Raw genomic sequence first — 22,622 nt, 5'->3', positions numbered from 1 at the left:
GGGTGTGGGTACGTTGGTCTCCTTGAGCTTTTTAAAGTACCCTGTCTGGAAGGAACCCAGAACAGGAACATTCCTGCCAGAAGGTGAGGATCCACTGCAACCTTTTGTCACAGATCTAGTATGGATTGTCTAGTCAATAAATATGGCCCTGAAATCAAACTAACTCACATTTTGATCCAAAGCTTTATCTTTACGTCCAGTTCATGAGCTCTAGCCAAATATAGATCTACTTTTGCGTTTCCTTTCACATCCTGTTACCTGTTATTGCTTACGTATATCCGTTTTGACATGAATACCCTCAAGACGACTTTCAAACTAATCATAATAAAAATAGTAAATTCAGTATCAACACTAAACATCAGTAAAAACCGCAAAATAAAACCAGCGGACAAAGCAGCTAAAAGCAGTTTAAAACCAATACTATTAAAAGCGCAAGCATACCTTCCTCACGCCACATTTAATTGAGTTGTGTCCAGTACAAGTTGTTGTCTATAATGAGCAAAAAGTTGAGCGCATTAAATTTTCTCACTTCACTATAAGCTCCTCTCAGTAGGGGCAGATAGAAGAATCCTCAGCCGAATATAGCGGCCGCAGTGTTCAAGTTATGTCATGGGTGTGGGAAAGCTTGTTGAACCAATTTGGCATCCATTTTTGTTATTCTATCCCTTGGCTAAATAACTGCCAATTCTTCTACCTTTTGTATTCCTCCAGGTTTGCTATAGGGTTGGTTTCCCCCCTCCCCACTCCGAATATGCAGTACATGAGGATTGAAAAACATTTGAGTGCTTTGTGTGCCTTTTGTGACCACATTTATATAAACATATATATGCCTGCACTGAATTAAAATCGCTAACAGGACTATGGAAGTCTTCTCTGTCTACAGCTGAGGACTTTCTGGTGCAAGTGAAAAATGATCCTGGCTTGGCCATGGCAGCTCTCACACCACAGACACTGGCACACAACCTCAGCTGCATTTCGGTGGAGTCGGTTCTCCCATTCACCTACCTCCTGTCCTTTTTATTCTGGGTGCTTTGGTGCTTTGTGTCCCTTATGTAGCAACGTGGCCATACTTGCCCTCTTTCGGCCTGCCCCTTCGACCTCCTTGCTTTGGTGGCTGCATTAAAACTCCCTCATGGACCACATCTCATCCACCATGCCCTGGGAGAGTGTTTTTTTCATCATAGGAACACTACTAGAAACTGGCATAGGTCCGTCTAACTCCATATTGCCTATCACTGACTGGCAGAAGCGGCTCTCCATGGCTTCAGGCAGGGAACCCTTTCCAGACTTTCTTGGGGATGCCGTGAATTGAAAGTGGAACATTCTGCGTACAAATTTGATGCTTTTCCAATGAGTTACAGCTCTTCCCACAAACACCGTAAGGGATGTCTCCTGCAAGAACCATCACCTTTATTTTATTTTACTTTTTTTTAAAAAAAACCTTGTACTTTCTGAGGTAAACATCGATTGTCCCAGCTACCCTCCTCAGCTCTTTGCATTTTGGCTTGTTGCTTTTCAGAGTTTTTAAAGATAAAAGGATTAATGTTAAAAGAGAGTAGGAGATTATCATTATCACATTATCTCCACAGATGGTACAAACAACCCATTTGGTAAACAACAGAGTCCTTGTTAATCCTGTCTCTCTATCTTCCCCCAGTTTTAAGACTTTCCAAAGAAACCACTATTGATCTGAAAACCTTTGGGATATTTAGCTCAGGAACTGTAACTGAAGGATGATTGACCTGTTTTTATTAAGCCTTGCTAGGCTATGGTGTCAGTTGTGTTTAATTGTGGCAACAAAGTGCTTTGTTCTGCAGGGAGACCTTGCGGAGGTACATATCTGCCACTGTAAACAACAAGTAGGTATTGTGGTCATTGTTGTTTCCCCCCTGGTGTTGCGAATCCAAGCAGGAACAACAGGGACCTGAACTTTCTGTAGCCCCTCATTGACTCGAATGAGAAATGCAGGTGATAATCGCCTCTGATAACATTGTTCTTGGTCAGCCATGTGCAAAATGCACCACAGGTGTCAGTTGTGGAGCAGAGGATGACAGCGTCAAGTCACGGGGAGCTCAACAGCTCGGCTGAAAGACATCCGTGTAGCCGAGCAGCTTCCGTGCTATTTTATATTGTTGGTGTGAGCAGTGAAGTGAAGTACTTTTGTGGTATCCTACCCCTCCCCAGTTTGGAAGAAATAGGCTGGGTCTTGCTGGGTCTCCCCATTGTAGGGCAGGGATATAGGGGTGATTTGCCTTCCCACACGAAGCAGGCCAGCGGCCTTTGAGGAACTGTTGTGTTCCCTTTGCTTGTGTGGGCCTGACAGAGCTGCTTGCCATGAAGGTGGGATACAGCCCTGAATTTTGAGCTACCCAGCTTTAGGGTTTCATGATTGATGGAGGACTAATAGGAGACCTAACAAAAGGACTGGCTTTGCATTACTTGCCTGTTCTGTGTAGTCTTAAAAGAACTTGGGCAAAATCAAAAAGTGTCACCGGATTAGAAACTGTACATCTGTTTTGGGGAAGCCCTGACCCACAAGTCCAGTCTGGCCCAGCAGGGCTCCTAATTTGGCCCACAAGGCCCTTGCCCCAAAGTTTTGGCCACCTGCCCTGCACCTGATGCCATATATGATGCCAGGTGTGCGGCAGGTAAAGTTGTGGCTGCAAAGGCACAATCAGGAGTGTGCAAACCAGGGATTGCATTGGGTGCCTTTTAAATTTGACACTCAACGCAAGCTCTGTTGAAAGTGAGGGTTGTACTGCAAACTCCACTTCTTTTTTACCTGCCCTGACCACCTGTCAAAGTAGCCCACAGGAGTGGGGGGAGGTCAACATCTGCTCCCCACCCCTGCTCTACAGCAAGAAATCTCAATGTTGATTAAAAAGGTAATTTTGTTCCTATTATCCAACGTGCTGTTTTTCAATAGTGAAGCGCTATTTAATATAGTAAATGCTCCTATTGCAGTTCTGAGGTACAGTGGTACCTTGGGTTACATACGCTCCAGGTTACATACACTTCAAGTTATAGAATCCGCTAACCCAGAAATATTACCTCAGGTTAAGAACTTTGCTTCAGGATGAAAACAGAAATCGTGCAGCAGTGGCGCAGTGGCAGCAGGAGGCCCCATTAGCTAAAGTGGTGCTTCAGGTTAAGAACAGTTTCAGGTTAAAAACAGACCTCCAGAACGAATTAAGTTCTTAACCTGAGGTACCACTGTATTGCAGCAGCCAAAGCTGCAATCCCACAGCAACAGCTGGTACCACCAAAGGTTCTTCAGGATAGTTAACTCCTTGTTGTCTAAGGATGCACGTTCCCATGGGCAAGAAGCTGATGTCACCAGTATCATGATGTCACCTCTAAAACAAGGTGGCCGATGAAGGGGGAAAGCAAAGCGATTCATCTGGGGCATGTTTATTAAAGCGAAGCGGCATTTTACTTCAGCTTCCAACCCCAGGTTGAATGGCCACCCATTGAATGTACAGCGGTTTGCCTGTAACATCAAAAGCAGGAGAGCTGACAGACACTTGTCAGGTTACTTGCATGTCCTTGTTCAGCTTGGCGGGGCACACATTGTGTTCCAATAAACGCATGTGTGATTTGTGCCATTTTGAAGGCCCGTAGTTCAGTGGTAGAGCATCTGTCTTTCATATAGGGTAGACATTAGTGAGCTAGATGGATCGCTGGTCTGACTCAGTAGAAGGAGGCTTCCTATGTTCCCATGATGTGCAGTGTGTGTTTCTTTTAATACCATAAAGTGGTTTTTGTTGCTGTCTCTTCTTGGGAATCATAAACGGGCACATGATGAACTGCAAATGCTGCTCTCAGTCCTGTGACTTTGGATTCATTCTTGTCAGGGGGACGTATGCTGAGTACCTTGTTAGAGGTGTATGGTGGCTTAGAAGAGAAGATTCATTGTAAGCCAAACAGAAGCCTTTGAATGTATGACTTAGAAATTACATGGCTGCACAGAGTGAAAGAAAGCTATTGTTCCCTATGGATGCCAAAGCAAGCAAATAAAAGGAATGCATGCATGGAAATAAAAGCAAATATGCATATTTTTTGGGGAGGGGAGGATTCAAAATGTTTTACTGTGTGCATGTGCTTCTGTTAAACTTTCTCAAAAGAGTAAAAGAGTTTAAAATGAATATAGAAATAATAAGAATGATACATACTTTCCCACATATATATAACACCCCCTTAAAAACTGACTTTAAAAATATTCTCTTGGCAACTCTGTGAGGTGAGTTAGGTTGAGTGATGGGCCCAGTCTCAGCCAATCCTGATTCACGCATTCATAGTGTTTCCATGTACAGTGGAACCTTGGTTCTCGAACACCTTGGCGCTCGAACATTTTGGCTCCCGAAGTCTGAAAGCCCGGAAGTAAGTGTTCTGGTTTTTGAACGTTTTTCAGAACCCGAACGTCCAATGTGGTTTGTTGGCTATTGTTTCCGGAGCGCCTGCACCAATCGTAAGCCATGCCTTGGTTTTTGAACATTTCGGAAGTTGAACAGGCTTCCAGAACGGATTGCGTTCAAGAACCAAGGTTCCACTGTAGTTGTTGTTGAAGTTGCCTATGGAAAAAGGCTGGTTGTTGTTGTTTAGTCATTTAGTCGTGTCCGACTCTTCGTGACCCCATGGACCAGAGCATGCCAGGCACCCCTATCCTCCACCGCCTCCCGCAGCTTGGTCAAACTCATGCTGGTAGCCTCGAGAACACTGTCCAACCATCTCGTCCTCTGTTGTCCCCTTCTACTTGTTACCTCAATCTTTCCCAACATCAGGGTCTTTTCCAGGGATTCTTCTCTTCTCATGAGGTGGCCAAAGTATTGGAGCCTCAGCTTCATGATCTGTCCTTCCAGTGAGCACTCAGGGCTGATTTCCTTAAGAATGGATAGGTTAGATCTTCTTGCAGTCCATGGGACTCTCAAGAGTCTCCTCCAACACCATAATTCAAAAGCATCAATTCTTCGGCGGTCAGCCTTCTTTATTGTCCAGCTCTTAGCCTCTCTAAATATTAGGGAGAGATTGCAATACCAGGAGCTTCCCAGGATCTGCCATCGGTTCATAACACACACACCCCATTGTAGCTATGGTAATGGAGCTATTCCACATGTGTTATTGAGTGTATGAATTGGCTCTATGACCTTCATGACTTGGCAGAAATTTAAAACCTAGTCCTATCCAACATGCTACTCAATATACCACACTTAAGGTCAAAATATGTTGCATGCTTAATTACAGCTATGGAGGTGGAGGTTTTTTGGGGGTGGGGATTCGAAACACACAGGGAGAGGAGGTTTTTTTCCTTTACTCCCTAACCAAAATCCTCCAAAGTCACCCCCTTGGGGTGCCAGTAGGATTTTTTTTTGGGGGGGGGGGTTGGTGTTGGGTTGTGGACAGAAGAGGGAAGAAGTCTTACCATCCCTGCATGCTGTTATTTTTGTCACAATCCCTCCCGCCCCAAGCAACTGTAATTGATTTAAGGAAAAAATAGAGACATAGCATCATGCTACACGTTAAGTGTAACATGTAGTTTGACCCCCAATCTTTGTTGATTGGGAGGGGTCTCTATTGATTGGGTTGATTAGATTCTGTAGAGTATCTGACCTTCTCTCTCTGCCTTATCATCTGCATTTAACTACCTTTGGATTTCTCACTAGCTGGAGTGTTTATCTGACACCCTCTTAATCCATTGTACTTCTAAGTGCTGCTAAAGTTGCCAGTTAAATAAATTTGGTACTGCCCTATAATCCTTGCAAACTTCATTTGCAGGCTGAGCCGATGGCATTGTCCCTAATGCTGAGAGAAACCAACTTTCCCCCCCAATAATTAATTAATTGAATTGTTCTTACCGTCGGTATCAAATGAGCACACAGTAAGCCAAATGGGGCTACACTGGTTTTGTTTGTTTTTTAAACTTTGTGGGCATCTACAAATCATAAGCAAACACTAATACATAAGCTGTCAGATTTAAACTATCTCTAGAAAAGAAAAGAAAAGAAAAGAAAAGAAAAGAAAAGAAAAGAAAAGAAAAGAAAAGAAAAGAATTCCCATAGCATCCCCTTCTAGGGAACATACACTGTTTGTGTGGCTTAACTGTGATAAGACATACACCGTAGCTGAACTCAGGTACCTGAACTTAGACCTCCCCAAGATGGCCAGAATTAATTTAACTCCCTTTGATTCAGAGCTGTAGCTTAGTAGGAGAGCGTATGCTTTGAATTCAAAAGGTCCCCGGTTCAATCGCTGACCTCTCTGGGTAGGTCAAGGGAAAAGAGCCACACAGCATCAGAAAGCATATCTTATAGATGTTCTCTTCCTGTGCAAATGCCAGAAGAGGAAGCTGGAAAGCTAGATTTCTTCCTCCTTTGTTAGCATGTAGGCATAATGCGAAGATAAAACCTTGAGGGACACATACCACTCTTCCATATTCAGACAAAGAAAGACTGGATGAAAGAACAATAATTTGGATGTCTTTCTAGATAAGTCCTCTTAATTGTACATAAGACTAGCAAGGCTTAATAAAAGGTCAGTTTGAGATTCACATCATACATTTAAAACATATTGCTTTCCCCCAAAGAATTCTGGGAATTGTAGTTTGTTAAAGGTGCTGAGTATTGTCACTCTTAGGTGTAAAGTACAGTTCCCAGGGTTATTTATGGGATGCCATGTGATTTAAATATATGGTGCTGATGTGACTATATCTCTTAGAGCTCATAATTGTTTATGTTTCTGGATTTCTAACAACCTGGCCTTGAAGGAGGAGCTGGAGAAAAAAAATCAAGCTATATTAAAAGTCCTTCCTCACCTTCACAGTGAAGGTGGGAAGGCACTTTCTAAAACATTTCAGTGTAAGGGAGAGATTCTCATGATTTTGTGGCAAGAGGGATACTGTCCAGATGAAGCAGCAGACGATACGTTTCTTTTCAGTTTTTTAAACCAACAGCAGATTTTTCTGCAGCTTTAACTTCTGGCAAGATTGTTCAGCCGAGCAACATCCATCTTCATTAGTAAACAGATGCACAGTGGGAATAACTACATCATGAAAAAACATCATTACCATGGGAACTGAATGGAAAAGAAAATGGCTGCCCCCATGGGCAGCCCATGATGGCAGCCATCTTTTCCTTTTTCAGCATAATGTCCGGAGTAATGGTACCATGTTGTGATGTAGCTTCGGGGCATCTGTTTGCTAATGAAGACTGATGCTGAAATTTTTGCCTTGTCCGAAATGATTTAATCCCACCCCAATTAAGATACTTCCTTTCCACACCTGATATATCAGGGACTGTCTTCATTGACACCCCCCCCCCCCCGCTGTGGGAGCACCAAAAACAGCCTGTTTTAGCAGCCAAGAAATTTCAGTCATCAGCCATGAGGGAATACTTGAATCGTGTTTTGAAAAGAAGTTAAACTACAAAGCAAACTGACGCAGGCTTGCGCAACATGATTATTTTTTTTTTTAAAGACCAATGAAAGGAAATCTACGAAACACTAAATGCTAAATTTTATTTTTGGCAGGTGGTACCAGACCTTCTATTATTCCAGCAGTTTCCACTTGGGCTGTGAATAGTGGACAAGAGTTAAAGCTGTTGTGTAGTGATGGTGGACCTGTGACCTGGGATTTTCGGAGTTCGGACCCATCAGGAAAGCCCCTCATTTCAAAAATGAAGGAGTTATACATAAGTAAAGCAGAAGCAAGCCACACAGGAACATATACATGTACAAACACAGAGAGATCGAACAACTCAATTTATGTTTTTGTTAAAGGTAAATATTATTGTTTTTTTTTCCCTCCTCCTTACCTGAAAACTTGGTTTGTGCTTCCATTTATATTGATCACATTGGTGCTTTTGATGGGATGTTTTCACACCCTAAGAAACCACTGTATCGGATGAACCCTTCAGATAACTGCTGCACCACAAGGTTGTCTGAACAAATGCTTAGGTGTGTTAAACTATCACTGAAATTTAGGTGTAGGCTACTTGCTATCCATTATTCTAGGATGGGGCAGTCTTGATCTAAGACCACATTACCCTCAAACAACTGCTCCCAAGAAGCATTGCGGAGATGGATGTGGCATAAAACCTTTGCTTGTCTTTCTGGGAACTTAGGGCCATGTCAAAGGGCATATTGAAATGAACCTTTTAGGCTGCAATCCTAAACATGCTTTTTAGGGAGCATGTCCCATTGAACATGGTGGGATTTCTGAGCAAATGTGCTTGGGATTGTGGTGCATGTATACTCCTATGAAACATGGGCATTCCTCCCCTCCACACACACACAAAAATAATCCTCCCACATTTTTACATTAAAAAATGCACACTTTTTGCTCTTGAGGCCTGCAAACAGACATGCTCAATAGATAGACAGTTTGAATTGTTGTGCTTCCTGGCAACCAGTTGGGTGGCTGGATCTATGCCAACAGGGAAAACGTGAGCTCAGATACCGGTTGGGAGCAGCTGGATCAGTTTTAGTTCCATCCTTCTCCACAGTTTTGTTTATGCTTGTTTGCTTACGACATTTGTATGCTGCCCTATAACATAAAGTTCTCTTGATGACCGAGTAAATAAGTAATGAAAAAATGAAAATGCAAAATAAGTCAAGAAAATCAAAAGTTTCACAGCAAAGCAAAAACTCAGCCTACCTGCTAAGTTAAAACACAGATTTAAAAACAGAGAGGAAGAGACAACATGAGGTGAATCAAAAAGTCTTCACCTGCTGACTGAAAGATAGTGACTGGCCCTGGGAAGGCTGTTCCACAACGAGGGTGCCACCACCAAAAAAGCCTTCTCCCTAGTAGTTATCCAACTCTCTTCATTCAGCGCTAATGCTGAGATCTGGGCCTCAAAAGAGGATTGTACGGTTTAGGTAGGTACGTATGTTCATAGGTATATAGTTGTGGAAAAGAAGAGTAGATGTAGTTCAACTAACCATGTAGCGACCTGTATCAGGACTGGACAGTGAAGATCCACCTAGAGGCCAAGCTGTTTTCCTCAAGATGTTTCTGAACTGCAACTTCCAGCAGCCATAGTCAGCATGGCTAATAGTAAGGGATGGTGGGTGTCATTGTCTAGCATCATCTGGAGGGCCACATCTTAGCCATCCCTGAGCTGTAGGGTCAGAGAACTTACTTGTAGTATCACCTACCACAAGTAAATTATTGGATCCTGCAGTTGGGGGCCAGAGTCCTTTGCATCTCTCTTCATTATTCATTCCTGATCATGTGGCTACTGCTGTGTCTCCTCTCTTTCAGGGTAATCAGGCACAGTTTTTTCTCATTGTCATTTGATGAGAAACCCCATAGTTTCTATGAAGAAGTATCTGCTCTGCCGATTTCCTTAAGTGAGCCACTTTAGGGATTTCTGTACACTTTGTTGACTAGATGTCAAAAGGAGCTGACTCCATTGACAAACATTGCAATGGAGGTAATGCCAAAAGGTACTGGAGTTCATCTCGGCAGTGAAATACCTGTGATGGTTGATTCACACATGCGTACAGTGGTGCCCCAGACGAACGCCTCGCAAGACGGAAAACCCGCTAGACGAAAGGGTTTTCTGTTTTGGAGGCGCTTCGCAAAACGAATTTCCCTGTGGGCTTCCTTCGCAAGACAAAAGCCCATAGGGAAATCTCCGGGACAGCGGGGAAGCGCAGCGCGTCTTCCCCACTGTCCTCGGACCTCCTCCGAAGGCTGGCGGTGGGGCGGAGAGACCTCCTCCCGCTGCCAGCCTTGGGAAGGCTGCTCCGAAGGCTGGCGGTGGGGCGGAGAGACCTTCTCCCCGCGCCAGCCTTCGGATGGCTGTCCTGAAGACTTGCGGTAGGAGGAGGGTTTTCCTTCCCACCGCCAACTTTCAGAATGCTGTTCTGAATGTTGGCGTGGGGAGGAAAAACCCTTCTCCCACCGCAAGCCCCGGGAACAGAGGAGAAGCGCTGCGCGCCTTCCCCTCTGTTCCCGTACCTGTCCTGAAGGCCTGCAGTGGGGAGAAAAGCCCTTCTCCGCACCGCCAGCCTGGCAAGCGGTCTCCATAGGAACACATTAATTGATTTTCAATGCATTCCTATGGGAAACTGTGCTTCGCAAGACGAAAAACTTGCAAGAAGAAAAAACTTGCGGAACGAATTAATTTCGTCTTGCGAGGCACCACTGTATGATCTAGTAAGGTTGTAGCCATCAAGTGTTGAAGATGTACATCTGAACAAACACTGAGGTCCAGGTGGAAACTGCTGAACCCTGCCCAATAGTTTTGACCTCGGTATTTATAGGGTTTAAACCAAGGATCAACGCTGAAACTTGTTTTGAAGGCTAAAACTCAGTATATATGATCTCCGGGTTGATGGTTTTCCGAGATTGATGGAACTATTGCTAGGGGCCGAAACCGGGGAGGGGAGTTGATGAAAGAAAATTGGGAATTTAAAATGTATATATTAGAATTTGATTTTTTCTTTTTCTTTTAATGAGAGATGGGAAAATCGTGGAATGGATTTTTTTCTGACCCTAGGGGAAACATTTCAAGAATAAGTTCAGATATATAAGTTTTAATGAGAAATAAGATTAAATAAAGTAAAAGTGGATGGTTAATTGGTGAAAGAAAGAATGGAAAATTACAGTATAATAAGATAAGATATAAGGATAAAAATAAGATGAAGGATTTGCTGAAATATCTATATGAATTAGAATACAAAGAGGGGAGGTGTGAGGAGGTCAAGGAGATAAGTTAAGAAAGGGAGTTATATTAAGGTTTAACTTGTTCTTTTCCTTTTTTTGTTTTTTGGATTGTATTTTTTTTCCTTTTTAGCTGTTTTTGCTTTTTCTATTTCCCTATTTTTATTTTTCTCTTGGATATGTTTGGTTTTTATATATTGTGTTCTTTTTTGTAACCTTTTAAAACTTGAATAAATATTATTGGGGAAAAACAACAACTCAGTATATATGATAGTCATCAGAGGTACATCTGAGCAGCATGCTTTCCCCTTAGTACTGAGTAGCCCAAGGCTGTTACCACAGAGCTGAAACTGGAAGCAGGACTGAACTTCCAGTAAAACTTGAGGTCCAGTAACACTATTTTGAAACACTGGTTTGGGGATTTGTTCTGGGCCAGAAGGCTCCAGAAAGATCCCTTTGAGACAAAATTGTTCCTGTTGTTGATTGGAAAGATGCCCACGTATGTCAAAAAGCAAAAGAAAGAATTAAAATCCTGCAAGCACAATTTGCCACAATAATTAATAGAGAAGTGGAGTGGAACATTAAAAGATTAAGACAAAAAAATTTCGAGTTTTCAAATAAATCCGGCAAGTGGCTTGCATGGCAAATCAAAAAGAGAAAGGAACAGACTACAATAAACAAAATAAAAGTGGGAGACGAAGAGAAAACTGACCATAGGGAGATTAGGAGAGAGTTTCTTAACTATTACAGAAGTTTATATTCCAAAAAAGAGAGAGTTAGCTTAAGGAAAATAGAGAGATTTCTGAAGGACAAAGGAGTGCAGAAAATCTCAATGGAGGATAGACAACGATTAAATACTCCCATTGGAAGTGATGAAATAGAAGATGTAATTAAAGACCTAAAGAGGGGAAAAGCCCCGGGTCCCGATGGATTCACTGCAGGTTATTATAAAGAGATGAAACCCATTTTGGTGGGACCTTTAAAAGAAACTATAGACAATATTCTAAGGAAAGGAGAACTCCCTGAGACCTGGAAAGAGGCATTTATTACATTCATCACCAAGCAAGATGCAGATCTAACCCAGGTCAAAAATTATAGACCAATCTCACTGTTGAATATAGACTATAAAATATTCGCAGGGATCCTGGCAAAAAGGTTGAAAAGGTTGTTATCAGAAATTATCCATAGGGACCAAGCGGGATTCCTGCCAGGTCGGCAGATGAGAGACAACACAAGAATTATAATCGACATGTTAGAGTACCTATCTGCCAGGATTGACAAACAGGTTATAATGATGTTTGTAGATGCCGAGAAGGCATTTGACAATGTTATTTGGGACTTCATGCTGAAAAATATGGAACATATGGAGGTGGGAAATGACTTCTTTAATATAATAATAATAATAATAATAATAATTTATTATTTGTACCCTGCCCATCTGGCTGGGTTTCCCCAGCCACTCTGGGCGGCTTCCAACAGAGATAAAAAATACACTAAAATGTCACATATTAAAAACTTCCCTGAACAGGGCTGCCTTCAGATGTCTTCTGAATGTCAGGTAGTTGTCCATCGCCTTGACATCCGATGGGAGGGCATTCCACAGGGCGGGCGCCACCACCGAGAAGGCCCTCTGCCTGGTTCCCTGCAACTTGGCCTCTCGCAGTGAGGGAACCGCCAGAAGGCCCTCGGAGCTGGACCTCAGTGTCCGGGCAGAACGATGGGGGAGGAGACGCTCCTTCAGATATACTGGACCGAGGCCATTTAGGGCTTTAAAGGTCAGCACCAACACTTTGAATTGTGCTCGGAAACGTACTGGGAGCCAATGTAGGTCTTTCAAGACCGGTGTTATATGGTCTCGGCGGCCGCTCCCAGTCACCAGTCTAGCTGCCGCATTCTGTATTAGTTGTAGTTTCCGGGTCACCTTCAAAGGTAGCCCCACGTAGAGCGCATTGCAGTAGTCCAAGCGGGAGATAACCAGAAACTCTGAAATTCTTTAATGGAGTGAAAGCCATATATACAGATCAGAAAGCGAAGTTGATTATCAATAATATAGTAACAGAAGAGATAAAGATACAAAGAGGAACAAGACAGGGTTGTCCACTCTCCCCGCTTCTGTTTATAATGACCCTAGAAGTTTTATTAAATTCTATAAGACAGAACCAAAGAATAAAAGGAGTGCAAATTGGAAAGAACGAATATAAGATCAAAGCCTTCGCAGATGATGATGTAATAATGACAGAAGAACCAACAATTGCGACAGGAGAAATACTAAAAGAATTAGACCAGTTTGGAGAGGTAGCAGGGTTCAAAATAAATAAGTGTAAAACAAAAATAATAGGTAAAAACTTGGATCAGAAATCAACAGAAACAATTCAACAGCAAACGCAAATAGAGGTGGTTAAAAAAGTGAAATATTTAGGTATCTGGATAACACCTAAGAATATAGACTTATTTAAAAACAATTATGAACCGGCGTGGAGGGAAATAAAAAGAGATCTGGAAATTTGGAGAAGGCTGAATTTGTCATTCTGGGGAAGGATCAACACGATCAAGATGAATGTGCTTCCAAGACTGATGTTTTTGTTTCAATCCATCCCTATAATTAAAGGTAGCCGAATCTTCAAAGAATGGCAATGAGTGCTCTCGAGATATATCTGGCAGGGAAAGAAACCTAGGATTCAGTTTAAATTATTAACAGATATAAAGGAAAGAGGGGGTTTCGCCTTGCCGGATATAAAGTTATACTATGAGGCGGTTTGCCTATGTTGGGTCAAAGATTGGGTAAAGTTAGAGAACAGGGAACTACTTGACCTGGAGGGCCACGACAACAACTTCGGCTGGCACGCCTATTTATGGCGGGATAAATGGAAAATATATAAGGGTTTTAGGAATCATATCTTTAGAGGGCCATTAATTGAAACATGGGAAAAATATAAAAATCTGCTGGAACCGAAAACACCACATTGGCTTTCGCCTCTGGAAGTCATGTGTGTGAAGACTACCAATATGAGAAGTAACTGGGCAACATATAATCAGTTAATAATCAAAGAGGAGGGGAATTGGAAGATACGACCATACGACCAGGTCAAAGAATATGTTTATGATTGGCTACACCATCTCCAAGTGAACCAAATGTTTAGAAAGGATTTTAAGGAAAGAGGTTATGGAGAGAAGGAATCCAAGTTTCAAATAGAGATTATAAATAAAGAAGAGAAAATTATATCGAAAATGTATAGGATATTGTTGGATTGGAATCTAGGAGATGAGGAAGTGAAGTGTGTGATGATCCGCTGGGCAAAGGATGTAGGACATAATATACTATTTGAAGATTGGGAGAAACTTTGGAAGGAAGGACTTAGTTTCACGGCATGTATAACGATAAAAGAAAACGTAATGAAGATGTTTTATAGGTGGTATTTAACACCTATGAAACTATCGAAAATGTACAAGGTGGATAACAAGTGTTGGAAATGTAAGGTTAGTGTGGGCTCCTTCTACCATATGTGGTGGGAGTGTGGAAGAGTGAAACAGTTCTGGGAAAAGATTTACACGGAATTAAAGAAGATCCTAAAATATACGTTTTCAAAGAAAGCAGAAATCTTTTTATTAGGTATATTAGGTCATGAGATAAAAAAAGAAGACTGTAGATTAGTATATTATGCAGTTGCAGCGGCAAGAGTAATGCTGGCCCAGATGTGGAAAAAGCAGGAAACTCCAACGGTGGAGGAGTGGAGATCAAAGCTGTTAGATTACATGGAACTGGATAGACTCACAGGTAAAGTAAGATATATAAAAAACCAAAAGTTCACCAAGGATTGGGGAAAATATGTAGATTATCTGGAATTCATTAACCAAGGGAAAATAACGCTAAAGGGATACAGAGACGTACTGTGAAAAAATAAGAGTTATTGTCGAAAGATAATAGGAGACTAAATAATCTATGAGGATAATATAAACTAAGAAATGTATATGAAGAGATATAATGACAATATAGACTAAGAAATGTGTAACTTAAAGTATCACTTCGAATGATTCTGGGAGTAGCTAAAGGAAGTCTAGAAAGCAAAGATCAGGTTATGTGGTGGATGTAAATACTAAGTTTATGTATATATATATCTTTTTCTTTTTTATTTATTTTACTTTTACTTTGTCTCTCTATATTGTACTGTACTTTTATTTATTTTTGTTTGTATGTGTGTATATATATATTTTCCTTTTCTTTTTTATGAAGCAAAGCAATAAAAAACAATATGTAGTTGGAAAGATGCCCACGTAAACCCCAAACATCTTTAGAATATCGTGAAATAAGGGGAGCTGAGGATCTGGAGTATGAGTTTCTAATGTGTTCTGGGCAGCTCTTCTGTGGTCCTTTATCTTACTAAAGGGATTTATGGAAGCACTGCCAAAAGCAAAGTGCATGTTTTCCCTAATTTCTATAATCTGCTTCTGGTAAAACTTAAGGACTGGTTCACACATGTGTACAGATCACTAACTTTTTCATTAATTGATTTTCCAATAATCCCAAAGGGCAGTTGAATGTGTGAACTTACTTCATGGGAAAACTTTGCTTCTGTGATGTGAGATGGTTCGAAACATAGAATCATAGAATCATAGAATCATAGAGTTGGAAGAGACCACAAGGGCCATCGAGTCCAACCCCCTGCCAAGCAGGAAACACCACCAGAGCACTCCTGACATATGGTTGTCAAGCCTCTGCTTAAAGACCTCCAAAGAAGGAGACTCCACCACACTCCTTGGCAGCAAATTCCACTGTCGAACAGCTCTTACTGTCAGGAAGTTCTTCCTAATGTTTAGGTGGAATCTTCTTTCTTGTAGTTTGGAACCATTGCTCCGTGTTCACTTCTCTGGAGCAGCAGAAAACAACCTTTCTCCCTCCTCTATGTGACATTCTTTTATATATTTGAACATGGCTATCATATCACCCCTTAACCTCCTCTTCTCCAGACTGTATTAGAACTGTGATACTACATTCATATATGTAAGACAGGAAGTGATGAACAGAAATACATGTGAACCAAGAATCATTTTTAGTAGTGCATTTCTGGTACTATTCCTACCACTGTCTGCAAGACTTTTCTGAGGTGCTTGGTTGTGTGTGCTTAGTTGAACAGAGAAATTCCTCTTCATCTATGGGTTGATGTTATGTAGTGAAGTTTCACCCTGGGCCAGCAGGGGGATACTGTATATAGTTTTCACTCAGGTCTGTAGATAGTTTTCACTCAGGTCCACATCAGTTATTTTAGGTGGGAACTCTGGGCTGTTGTTGCTACAATGTTGACAGCCGGCTGCCTATAAAAGCAGGCCGGCTGAGCTGTTTGCAGTTAGTTCTATTCCAGCTTACAAAATAAAGAGCTACTTGGAGAAATCGCTGTGTCGTCTGCTATGTCAACCCACAACTTAACAGTTGATGTCTTTGAATTACTTTTGGCCTTCAATTTGTTGATTTCTTCTGCTCTGTGAAGTTGCGCAGAAAGAAAATGTATCCATGCTGCCCATCTGTCACTGAGAGTTTATTTTCTTTGCAAAATGTTCAGTTTGTTATTTGGTGGTAGTCAGGGAGTATGGAGTGTCTGTCCTGTTTTATTACATTTATATCCCATATTTATTCCATTGTGGAACCCAAATAGGCCTTTGGTTCCCATTAAGTCTCTCATCCAAGCTCTGACCAGACTAAGACCTGCTTAGCTTCAGCAAGGTGGTAAGTGTAGAGTGGCTGGCTGCTGCATCCTTGGGACAGATCATACGGGAAATTCTTCTGTTGCTGCTACATCTCTCTCTCACTGATATGTCCCATGTGTTTTCATCATGCAGATGCTACCAGTGTGATGCAGGTTCCATCCACAGATAGGAAATCAATAGCCACCCCACATTAGTAACATAGAATCAAACTTTTCTCAGCGTTTTACCTCAAAAGTACTCCCAAATGAACACAGAACGCTTCCTGCGTTAGGTGGCTCCCCTGTTTTCTGGAGGGGGCAGTTCTGCACATACATATAGATGCATCGTAAAGCCTTTGATGGGAATAATGAATCCTTCTCATGCAAGTGCTGTGTGCCAATCAGAGTGGACTCAAGCCTGTGGATTGTGGTGGGAGGGGAGGAGTATGTCTGTTAAGGTGTTTTGAGGATTGCAGTAGATGGAATAAGCCTTTGCTACCAGTTAAAATAATTTTTATTAAAGTTCTATTCTGTTATGGAGGGATTTCCTAACAGTTTCCGTAGGAATTTCTGTTTGTGAATGAGATGGAAAAAGCTATTCATGGTAATGTACTGAAGTGTGAATTTTACTGTGTGGGCTCCCATTTCATACTGAAATCCAAATAAACAAAAGGAAATTGTACTATGAAAGGAATTCTGACATTCTGTGATCTTATTTCCCCCATTAGGGCTTGCTAACACATAGTAGGATGAGCTGGAAAGTATAGCTAAAGTAATTCCATTCACTGAATTCGCTCTGTTCTCCTGGAAACTTAAAAATACCTCACCAGTTTCCAGAAGGAGACAATTTTAGTATTTCCTTTGGCCTCACAGTTTGCCAATAGTGAGCAACAACTAAGTCTGTTTCTGGCTAAAAACCCAATCTATCTATAGACTTAATTCAAAATCCCTCATCACAATCAGAGTGTTATAAGACTTTAATTTTGCGGAAGTTCTTTTTGCATGCTTTTGGGAGATTTTTCTCATTTCCCCCAAATCTGTCTGGTCTTAAAGTTAGTAGCCCTTTGAAGACATTAGGACAAATTGAGCCAATTACAGTCAGCTTCTGATGTGTGGGTACCACATGTGACAGTAAGAGGCCCACTGTAACAGAGAACTGATTAGCCAATAACATCAAGATCTAAGACAGGCAGAGAGATCAGAGACCTATGAGATGTTTACAAGAGCAACATCTGGGGACCTAAGGTTGGGAAAGTCTAATCAGGAGAAATGTTCACAGAGGCTCTGAACCCACTCAGCTGACAACCCATTAGTTAATATCCTCATAATTTTCATTCTGTTATTTTCAAGTCATGAATGTCTGAAGTATACTTGGAGATGAATTTATAAAGTTTGGGGGACAGTCCCAGCAAAAATTAGTCCCAGAGGAGTTTTTTCTTATTTTTCAATTATGCAAGAAAGCATCATAATGATGATTAAAATGGATAAGGGTTCTTTAGTACAGAATTCTTTAATTGCCTATATTTCAGAAAAAGGAGATTTCAATAGTTCCAAAAAATTCAGACTCTGTGACTGCCTGAGTCTGTAGCTCTGCATGTAAAAGGGCTAAGTCCACATTTTCACAAACAAGTAGAATTACAGGGGACCACAAGACAATAGAATCCAACAAGCACAAGACTATTCACTCAGTATATTCATCAATTCTCAATGTTCGGGTGAAATACATATACCTCCTATGTATCAAATGATGGGAGCAAACAACACTGGGTGGCTATTGCTTTTATGCGCTGCATGTGAAATTCCCATTGGCACCTGGCAGGCTATTGTTTGCTTGAAACTGAATCCTCTTAGCCTAAATCAAGGTGCACAACAAGCAGAATAGATGCCTTACTCAAAAAGGTTGGCTCCAAATTTGATCAGAGTGGTATCCAACATTAGACGCTGAGTACAGTAGACACTTCCTTTCTCCTGAGACCAAACAAGCTCCCTCCCTACTGCACTTCAGGTACCATCTGAATACTTTTTAAAGTCCCAGCAGGCATTTTAAACGAGCTTTCCCGATGTTATGGTTAATTTTAACCGATTTTATCTATTCTGTTTATTTTTTTTACCTCATTGTACACCACTTGGAAAACTCGATATTAAGAGGTATATTTATTTACAGAAATATTTATATACGCCAGTGTATCAAGATATACCACTGCAGTTTACAGCAATTAAAAAATAAATAAAACCGAACAATAAAATCATAAACAGCATAAATTGTTGGAGGGTGGGAAATACTTGTGTGAAGATTTGTGTTGTACTGTGTTTTCGATATTTTGTTGGGAGCCGCTCAGAGTGGCTGGGTTAACCCAGTCAGATGGGGGCGTATAAATTATAAAAGAAGAAGAAGAAGAATGGTAGTAGTTGTTGTTATCATTATTTAATATATAGTCTTCAGGAAAAATGTTTTTGTTTTCATTTCAGACCCAGCGGTCCTGTTCTTTCATGAGCCTGTCACATACGCGATGGAAGATAGTGATGCTCTCATTCAGTGTCCAGTGACAGATCCAGACATTTCAAGTTTCACTTTGAAAAGGTGTCACGGGAAACCTCTGCCTGGGAATATGGAGTTAGTTCCTGATCTTCAGAAAGGAATTACCATAAAAAATGTACAGAGATCATTTTCTGGTTGTTACCAGTGTGTGGCGTACCAAAATGGAGAGGAGAAGGTGTCAGAATTTATCACACTAGTTGTGAGGGCAGGTAATTCCTCTTTACTGGAATATCTAGTAAAACCATATTGATGACTGCTATTATTGTGTACAAACTTCTTCCTGCAGCTCAGGCAGCCATTATAGTTTGTATACCTTTATATAAGATTGCATGTTAACAAGGGTAAAATAATAAGATAATTATTTCTTTCAGATGGTACACTCAGCTTCCATCAGTGGATGGAAAGGCCTTTGGGTTGTAACCTTATAAAATGGTCATGGAATGAGTTTCCTGATTATGCTTCAGTCTTTGCAGGATTAAATATTATGTGTGCTTATCTGTGCATGCTATATAGTGCCTATAAATGTTTTCATACTTTAACTAAGAGATGTACTTGGCATGAAAGAACAATTCAAATACATTACAGAAATTTAAAATACCTCTAGGAGGTCTAATATTTTATTAGGAGGTTAATAACTTTTGATTTTTTTCCCTCCTCTCTCTTGGAGGCACTGCATATAATGAAAAACAATGCACATCTAAATTGTTTTCCAGTTCACAAATCCCTTCCAGCCATCTCCTTATCCAAAACCAACCAACTTCTCAAAGAAGGTGAAGAATTTGAAGTTACATGCACAATCAAGGATGTAGATAGCACTCTGCAAGCTAATTGGATTTTTCAAGGCAGCGCGGTGAGTTCATTATACCCCATCAGTCTTAACTAATGTACTTGAAAGAACAATCTTAAAAACACACCACAGGATCACATTGGGGGTGCGTTCTTCATTAGTTATGACAAAACAGTATTCCTGAGAAGTGTCGTTACCCAGAGCAGTAGCCTTGACAAGTCTCAAATAAGATACCTCAATGGATTCCTAGCCTTTCAGTGGATTTTTACCCTTTCTGCCACACATGGCATGACAACAACCTACCTGGAATTGCATGATCTGTCTCTTTCCTTCTGACTGACAGCAGCTACTAGACGCTACTCACAAAAATTCTCATCTGCTTCTTAGGATTTATTTAAAGTAGGAAGTCATTCTCTCCCAGTAGGTACCATAGGCCCTCTTGCAACTTCAGATTTCATTCTTGCTTTATCCTTCTTCCTCCCTGCTTTAATACTTCTTGCTTTGTTTTGTGCCTTCTGGCCATCCTTGCGTTTCCATATTTTCAACCCTGCTGTCATTCATTCTTTTTGTTTTATTATTATCTAGACAAAAGACCCAGTTTTGATATAAGCCCATGTCTCTGAATGCATTTGAAGTCACAAGTGCAGAACTGCTTAAAAAAAAAAACCCTGCCAGACCTCACAGGGACTTCCATTTTCAAGGGGTAAATACTGTACATGTTACATGTTAATACATGAAAGGAACCTAACACAAACATACTTTTGTTAAGGTGAAGCACGCTAGACTCTGAAGCTCCTTTGCTTTTGGGAATTATTGCATTGGGAACTTCTTAAATGCATTTGTATGCTAGTTAGCATCCCAGGAACCATTTTATAAAGGGAAAACTATTCAGCGGCTGCCTGGGAAGCAGGTTTCAAGGGCAGGTCTGAATCATGTAGCCAGTCCATAAGGCAAGGAGGAATGAGAGTTCAGGGAGAGGAAGCGCAGTGGCTTTAGGAATCGAGGCAGTGGTTGAGAAAGCTCCAAACTCATATTCACAGGTTGCTGCAGGTTCCTGAGGCTGGTAGTGCTTCTGTGAATTGCTGGCATAGGTGAGAAGCTGATCCAGTAGTTATCCCCTATCAGGGCCCTGTTATTCATGAGCAAGAACCAGTTCCCAGGAGTGGAACCCAGCAAAGTTCAAATGCATAGAGGTTCCCAGCCAAGAACTTTTTGAAGTCGAGCAAAGACTGCAGGCTGCTGTTGAATGTGGTCATGACTTTACCAAAGAGCAACAACGCAGAAAAGTAGGTCAGGCTTTAATTTGAGAAAGCCAGACACATGAGAGAAGCCTGAATATCTAAAGCAGCACTACTACCGCATGAAAGGCCTGGATGTCAAGTCACAATGCCTCTGAAGTTCACAGTTCTTTGGCAAGGAATCACTGATCTCCGTGATTCATAATCTGAATCTCAGCTTCCAGAGCTCCTCAATCCTTCTCTCTCTCTCTCTCTCTCTCTCTCTCTCTCTCTCTCACACACACACACACACACACACATTCATTCACTCCCCCTGGGACCCACTTGCCTACGGCTGTTCCTTTTGTTCTGCTGCTACTACCTGGCTGTGGTGGTGTTTATTTCTATTCTATTTTTAAAATTTCCAAACTGCCCTTCACCTAAAGACCACAGGGGTGGTTTACATATAAAAACATGAAAATACATACAGTGGTACCTCTGGATACGAATGGGATCCGTTCCAGAGCCCTGTTCGCATCCTGAAGCAAACGCAACCTGCATCTGCGCGGGTCGCGTTTCGCCGCTTCCACGCATGCGCATGATGTCATTTTGGCCGTCTGCGCATGCACGAGTGGCGAAACCCGGAAGCAATGTGTTCTGTTACTTCCGGGTCGCCACGGAGCGCAACCCGAAAGCGCTCAACCTGAAGCAACTTCAACCTGAGGTATGACTGTAATGTTGTAAAAAACAACAGCAACAATTCCCCCTTCATAGTAGAAGAGTTAGCCTGTGTAACAAAGACCCAAATGCCAGGGGACAATAGAGCTACCTATAGCTCCAGCAGCGGCCAGCTAAGAATATATGGTGGGATTGAGGCTAATGGGGATTCATAGCAGGAATTCCAACCCCATAATGCTCCTGATAACAATTGTTAGGTCTAATGAAGGTTGAAAAAAGCTCTTTGGGGGTTAAAAATTACTGACCTGTTTTCTGATTTTTAAGGGGATGTTGCTTGGTTAACTGAGCCCACTTCCAATTTGAGCTTGGTCATTATGAGTAAGAAGTCGATGAGCAACAAGTAGGCCAGAGTCAGTAAAACAAGCAGGCCAGGAAGAGTCATCCAAGAGATTTGGTCCCAGTGCTGCTAGGCCCCTTACCTATGTGGAATTGATTTTTATTTTATTTTGGGTAACACCCACTCTGCTCTGAATCACTGGTAGTGGCATATCTTGTAATTTAAGCATGCATGGAAAACTTCTTAGAAGGTCACGTCTAACCTTGCTGAGTACAATCCCACGTTTAATTGTCAACTGTTAATGGCAGTGATTAGAATATATAATCAGTGATTCATGTGTACCCAGAAAAGGACTAGGGCAGCACTGTAATGCTAGATAAATCGCACAGCCTCGGGGGGGGGGGGAATACGTCCTGGGTAATCTGTCCCTGGAGCCCATTCTTAGCAGAGCTGCTGACTCCTAAGTGCTTATCTGTTGGCAAATCGCAACTCACCCACTCCAAGGGTGAATTGAGCCTCAGCAGCATGCGGTCAAATATGGGACCTGCAGATGGGAGATCTGGGACAGTTCCAAGAGCATTATAAATTTTTCATACAAAAGCTTGTTTTCGTATGTACTCGGATTCATATTCTTTAGTTTTGTTTGTTCATTCTATTTCCCCGCCCCACATTTGCTTGAAATAAATGCTACTGAAATATTAGGGAAGAGTTGATTCTTTCAGC

General features: G+C 41.5%; 1 protein-coding gene across 1 annotated transcript in view; it reads left to right on the top strand.

The window, feature by feature from the left end:
- The window catches only part of KIT (KIT proto-oncogene, receptor tyrosine kinase), an 84,647-nt gene that overhangs the window by 22,822 nt on the left and 39,203 nt on the right, over window positions 1–22,622 (top strand). The window contains exons 2-4 of the mRNA XM_081875697.1: window positions 7,522–7,770; window positions 18,811–19,089; window positions 19,594–19,730. Coding sequence (XP_081731823.1) covers window positions 7,522–7,770; window positions 18,811–19,089; window positions 19,594–19,730 — 665 coding nt within the window. The remainder of the gene's footprint in view (window positions 1–7,521; window positions 7,771–18,810; window positions 19,090–19,593; window positions 19,731–22,622) is intronic.

This window comes from Podarcis erhardii (genome assembly GCF_964252035.2).
Source record: "Podarcis erhardii genome assembly, chromosome: 9".
In the NCBI taxonomy this organism is placed as follows: domain Eukaryota; kingdom Metazoa; phylum Chordata; class Lepidosauria; order Squamata; family Lacertidae; genus Podarcis; species Podarcis erhardii.
The sequence above is the reverse complement of the archived record's forward strand: the minus strand, read 5'-3'. Positions and strand labels throughout refer to the sequence as shown.